Raw genomic sequence first — 6,000 nt, forward strand, 5'->3', positions numbered from 1 at the left:
CTAACAGAGAGCACAAAAAGCAAAGTGTACGCTGAGATGTGTATAGCATGAATGATGAAAGATTGCGAGTTGCCTGCGAGGGAATCATACAAATGAGACAGAGGAGGCAGCCTCAATAAGAAATACAATGACACTGATGCACAAAGGAATGGAGATAACAGCATGCGCCACTGGAGGATATGTTGGTATTCATGTCCAGTTTGTATGTAGCCACTTTAGCAATCTTCACACTCAGACAACATCTCTTTTTTACAGGGCGTAAATAATGTCAGTATAATAAATCATGGTATAATAAATTAAAGATATATGATACATTGATCGTGTGGTATTTACTGTAAAACAAGTGGGGAAATAGTATAAATCAGTCTTATAGCAGACCTGGCTCTTACAAATAGTCAAATAATTTCTAGAAAATGTCAAGATGCCATTGCACCTGGAAATATTTTACTTTCTTAAGAACAGAACTTCTCAAAGCTTGGCTTGATGTTAAAGTTCACTTACAGAATATGTAGAATGTTTAGAATATGTAGTGATCAATTATCCGGTTCAAAAGCAAATTGTTTTCAAATGAAAGACACTAATGGGTATTTGGGAATGAAAGCAATGTAAAGAAATGTAGTCTTGTAAGAAGGGAACATTTCTCAAATGTTTTCTACACTTTCTTTTGAGTTTGCATTAAGATGTTTAGTAACTTTGTGAAGTTTGTTGGTCAAGTATGATCCTTCTTTTCTACCCATCTGTCTTAAATTGTATTACTTTAGACACAGCGCATGTTCTCTTTTTAAAGGTCGGTCAGGTGAAATAAAGTGCTCGTGGGACCTTTAGGGGATTATATATATAGTCATTAAGCAGCAGTAACACACATCTTAACAAACATGTTGACGGGGGCAAAAATGGTCTCACAGCGACACACACACATTATATGATAAAGAAGGGTTGTGAGAATCTATAGTAAGCTCCCAATAGAAGAAGCAGCTGATCACTGTTTTATAAACTTGCGTGCATAAGCAGAAATACAGATAAGGGGCAAGATTTGTGTGATTGTGGCCTCCTTCTCACACACGTGCGCACTTTACACACAGGAAGTGAGGTGCACTCAGTCCACTCTAAGGTTTCATTTTTTTATTTAAAAAATAAAATGTTGGTGGCTGTGGGGAGGGTTGAGTTAATGGTTCACTTTTAAGAAAAGGAGTTTAGAGCATGCGTGTGGAGTTGCAAGGGGGACTATCGATATGTAAGTTTCTATGTATTTTGTTTGTTTTTTCCATCAAGACTGATCTTATAAATAAGTGTCTAATGATTTTAGGTGCTAACCTCTGGGATTTTTGTGTAGTGATACTGTTTTTGCATTTAAATTCCTGATAATAATCAAATCAACCAGCTTGGGGTTTGATGGCTGATACTGCTCCTAAAACTTATTGCATGTTTATTTTGTAATATGAATACTTTTCATTGCTTTTACCCAACACATATTGCCATGGTGGCAAAGCCTCTGAGGTTGCATTACATCACAGGATAGTCAAAATATTGACCAAGACTTCACTGAAATATACACACATCCAAACACACACACCTTGGTAACATAGCTCTCCCTGACTGACTCACCGACGCTGGTGATCCTCTGTGAGGCGAGGTCCTTCAGCAGGGCGTCCAGCACAACACTGTGTCTGGAGTACATCTCGTAGCGGTTGATGCCGATGTGGAAACGTAACCAGTTGGGGTAAGATTCTGCCATCACCTCTCCTGTCGGAGAGAACTCCTCCTCCTCCTCGTTCCCCTCCTCATTGTGCCTGAAAAACAGGGAGTGGAGAGAGGAGGGTTTACCAAGAAGTTGTGGTGCAAGCAGATTCCCATTCAGATTATCGTAAGTCGATGTTATTGATGAATGCAGTATTTGTTGCAGTCTGTTGATACAGCCAAACTGTAAAAGAGAAATTAGTGGTAGAGGAATTGGCACTGAGCATTTAGTCTATAATTAACACATGGATTTGTAACTATTTTGAGATGAAAAAAAAGACAGTTTTGTTGACTGATATTTAAACAAAAACCAAGCAGGATGGTTACTCATAAGTTGTGTGCGCAATAAGGTAAAATGGCATGAGAATATGAGACAGGGGTGCATGCAGCAGATGCATGAGTGGACATTACTGTACATTGACGGCAGATACAACTGACAGGGTGGATAGAGGAACTGATTGATTTGATTATATTTAAGCAGGCAGACAGACAAGACAGACAGACAGACAGACAGACAGACAGACAGATATATGCACTGGCAGATGTCTCATGATAGGTATGCCTGCATAGACATTATGCAAAAGTATGCAAATTGGACAAACATCATAAAGCAAGAAAGCTATTTCAAAACAACTACTTCATTGTAAATATCAGATAACATATATCTTTATGATGCAAACATGTAGCCTAGTATCACCTGATTTTGGTCCCTACTTTCATCTGATCAACCTTCCCATTAACAGTGAGAAATGGCAAAGCAGTCTGCACTGTCCCACTTTAAGTGTAACAGATGCCCATCAGCTTACCATCCTTGGTTCCCTGTTGCTTTGGGGTAAAACCTGATGTCAGTGTTGAGGTTGAACAAAGTGTCATCGTTCGTGAAGGATGGAAGGTCAACCTTGTATAAAGGATGCTCGAAGAGAGCGGTCAGTCGGGAGACACCGTGGGCAGGGACGGTTCGACCCCAGCTGGCGTCTCCGATGAGCGGCTTGTGGTCCTCCGCCTTCCCGCCTGACGGTCTGATCCGCCGGAAGGACTCGGCTCTGTCACCGGCGGCTGCTGTGATCTTTTCCAGGGAATGCGACGTGAGGTTGGAGCTCGGCTCGTTGCTGAAATCTTGCAGGATTCTCAGCGTGTGTTTGTTAGGCCAGCCCGCTTCCGCCGCCGACCTGGCGCGCTGCTTCCCCCAGCCCTGCGCCTCCCCGCCCGGGTGCTGAGCGCACTGACAGCCGCTGTCGCCGCTGTCCGCCGCCCGCTTCTCTAGTTTCGGTAACAAGTCTATCATGATGTGCATTGTGCACGCGACCAGAAACACCATGAGTATCAACACTCGGAATTTACGAAACAAAATCATCTTAAAATGTATTTTCCTTACGCAGAGAAAGCTTTAAGAGCAGCGCACCTTACAGACACCGACATTGACGTCCAACACTGTTATGCGATGACAAAGCAGCAATGTTGGCTTGCAGATTTACTGTAATCATTGCACAATGCATGTCAGCGTATCTTAACAACTCCATGATGTGCTCAGTCTTTATTTTTTACAATAGTCCAAATTCTTCATTCCCAGTCAGACAGGTGGACTGACCCATTGTGGGCTGTGTACTCTTCACTGGCAGCAGCTCAAGAAGTGCGTCTCATTCATTGCCTTGTTGAGCAGGATACAGTGTGAGGAGGACGGAACCCTAAATAAATCGTTAAGAAAATGAACCAGAAAGGAGGAGGGAGGAGTGGGTTCCAGTTAAAAACACCGATGTTCTTCCTTAAATCTTCTTCCTTGTATCGTTGCCAGCACGGAGTGAGATGTCAAATGTGTCATAACTGGGGGGAAAGTAACAGGAGGGATTGACATAGTCCACAGCAACACAGCCTTCCTTGTATTTAGGATGATTAAAAAAAAAGTGAAATTCCATAAAGATAGGTGATCCGCTGAGATGCTTGGATGCTGTCCCGCTCTGCTGTCTCGTTGAAGTCAAATCAGAGACTGGCTGGCAGGTGCAGGGATCCTGCTTGTCATTTGCCCACCCCCTCCTTTACAGCGCCTTGTCTTCCTTCAAAGTGTTCATCCAGGGTGTGTGTGTTACATATTATGATCGGAGCCCTCTGAGCGTCGGTAACGTCACGAGGAAGAGGCTGGCTGCGTCCTGCTGAAGCGCTGGTGACATGAGAGGCGAGCTTCAGGGAGGAGAAGCTGAGGACTGAAACCCTGGGAGGCTGCAACCCCCCTGCCCGCAGCCAGAGGGCGTTGGCACAGCCCGGAACACACCGCTGGATGTGTGATGTATGATCTGAAGGACAATGCGAGTGCATACCCACAGTACGCCCTTATTCAGAGTGCACAATGAGCCGCTAGTTGTTTTAGAAGTGGACTCAGGGGGGCCTGAGGATGAGCCAAGGGGTCACTAGCTAAATCAGGAATAATTGGAATTCAATGTTAAAGCCATAAGAGGTTGACACAAGAATAGATGATTGATATAAACTGGCTCATGGCACTAAAGTTGGTTTAAACATGCTAAACACAACACAATCAGTGGTCAAACACACAAACATACTAATATAAATGATTGCTAGAATCTATATTAAGCGCCCAAGAGAACAGGCAGCTGATTTATAAACTCGCACATAAGCAGAAATGCAGAGAAAGTGCCAGATGCGTGTGATTGTGGCCTCCTTTTAAAACGCATACACACAGGCACTGTACACAAAGTAACCTATATATTGGGATTTATTGTACACTTAGATAAGTGTTTAATAGCCTTGTTTTTTGTTTGCCTAAATGCATTCAATTTACAATGATTTATATTGCAGAGTAAGGCTGTTAAATCATAGTCAAGAAGCCAAGAAATCAGAATGTTAGACTTTTTTGATGGATAGAAACATTTATCAATAAATACTACTTTGATCTAATTGTCTGTGGATCTTTGTAACAGATAAATATGTCTCTATTCAAATTAATAAAATATTCAAAAGTGTTTGATTGATTGATTGAAAAGTTTATTAACAGCTTGTATATTGGGTACAGTACAGTACAGCTCAAAACATACAATTAATTGTTAAGGGGATGCAGACCAGAGAAAGACTTTCGTCTTGTTTACATCAGGGTCCCCCATTTCCAATTCATCATATAATTTAAGACATATAAGACATATTTGACATACAGATGGCTTATTTACAATTTACATACAGGTGGTTTTTTGCATACAGATGGCTTATTTACAATTTTCATTTTAGATTTCGTTCTAATACATCCTAACCGGACATTTAAGACATACCAAGTCCACAGATATACAGTTAGTAACAGAGTCTAAAATGCGAGTATATACATAGATGGGGGGGGGAAGCTGTCCATTGTAGACAGTGTCTACTTCATAAAAGAAACAGCAATGTATATAAAAAACATTTGGGCTGTCACAACGTCAGGTTTTCACTATACTATAATCCTAGCCAATATAATTCACAATAACTATATGATCGCGATGTATAGAACATTTTAAGAAAAACAATAATAATGGCATCAGTGAAATTCATGTTCAACTTTGTTTACTGTGCTCAAAATATAGATAGATCATAATTAATGTATATAAAATAAGGAGGTGCTGGATTATTTACACAATATGAATATATCTTATCAATTTAACTTTTATCTCTGGTTTGGTCTCCACCTTTTTTTTCACAAGGTGCATGTGGCTTGTCTGTGCTTGTTTCCTGTAAATCTCTGTTTTATATGATTGATGTATATTATAATACAATCCGTTTTGTTTTGTCCACAAACCTCTCCTTGGATGTTTCACATTCAAAACACACCTGCCCGCCTTCTCAGAGGCTATTTATTTCAATTTGCTGATTAAGTGAAACACACCTCTCATTTACTGTAAACCACAGGGGGACAAAACACTAAGAGCAATTACTGCAGCGTGCACTTATAGCTGGGGCTGGACTAGATTCCCTGAGACTTTGCAGGACTGAATGAAAAACATTTTAAGTGCCATGGAGTTCATTCAAGCAGCTGATTGCAGGCCTTTAGACTGCCAGACAAAAATATGCAAACACACTCCGACAATCTAACCATTTTATCATAAAGCAGACGTTAGACAGAAAGCTAGAAATGTCTTCAGCCCGGTGGAATCACAAAGTAATATAAGGAACAAATTATACTTTTTCTTTCAGCTTGTGTCTGTGGCTTACCAATTGAGCCCTGCTGGAAGAGCTTCACTTGGCTTCTGCCCCTCCTCCCAGAGGCACTGAGTTGGAGTTCATGCCACT

The 6,000-nt window shown here is 41.2% G+C and overlaps 1 protein-coding gene across 1 annotated transcript in view; it reads right to left on the bottom strand.

Annotated features, from left to right (window-relative positions):
• Positions 1-3,911, bottom strand: part of fam20ca (FAM20C golgi associated secretory pathway kinase a) — a 37,407-nt gene extending 33,496 nt beyond the window's left edge. Inside the window, exons 1-2 of the mRNA XM_034143215.1 lie at positions 2,544-3,911; positions 1,606-1,790 (exon numbers count right to left, since the gene is read on the bottom strand). Coding sequence (XP_033999106.1) covers positions 1,606-1,790; positions 2,544-3,091 — 733 coding nt within the window. The 5' untranslated portion in view covers positions 3,092-3,911. The remainder of the gene's footprint in view (positions 1-1,605; positions 1,791-2,543) is intronic.
• Positions 3,912-6,000: the final 2,089 nt, after the last annotated feature.

Source organism: Trematomus bernacchii, unplaced genomic scaffold (genome assembly GCF_902827165.1).
Source record: "Trematomus bernacchii unplaced genomic scaffold, fTreBer1.1, whole genome shotgun sequence".
NCBI lineage: Eukaryota > Metazoa > Chordata > Actinopteri > Perciformes > Nototheniidae > Trematomus > Trematomus bernacchii.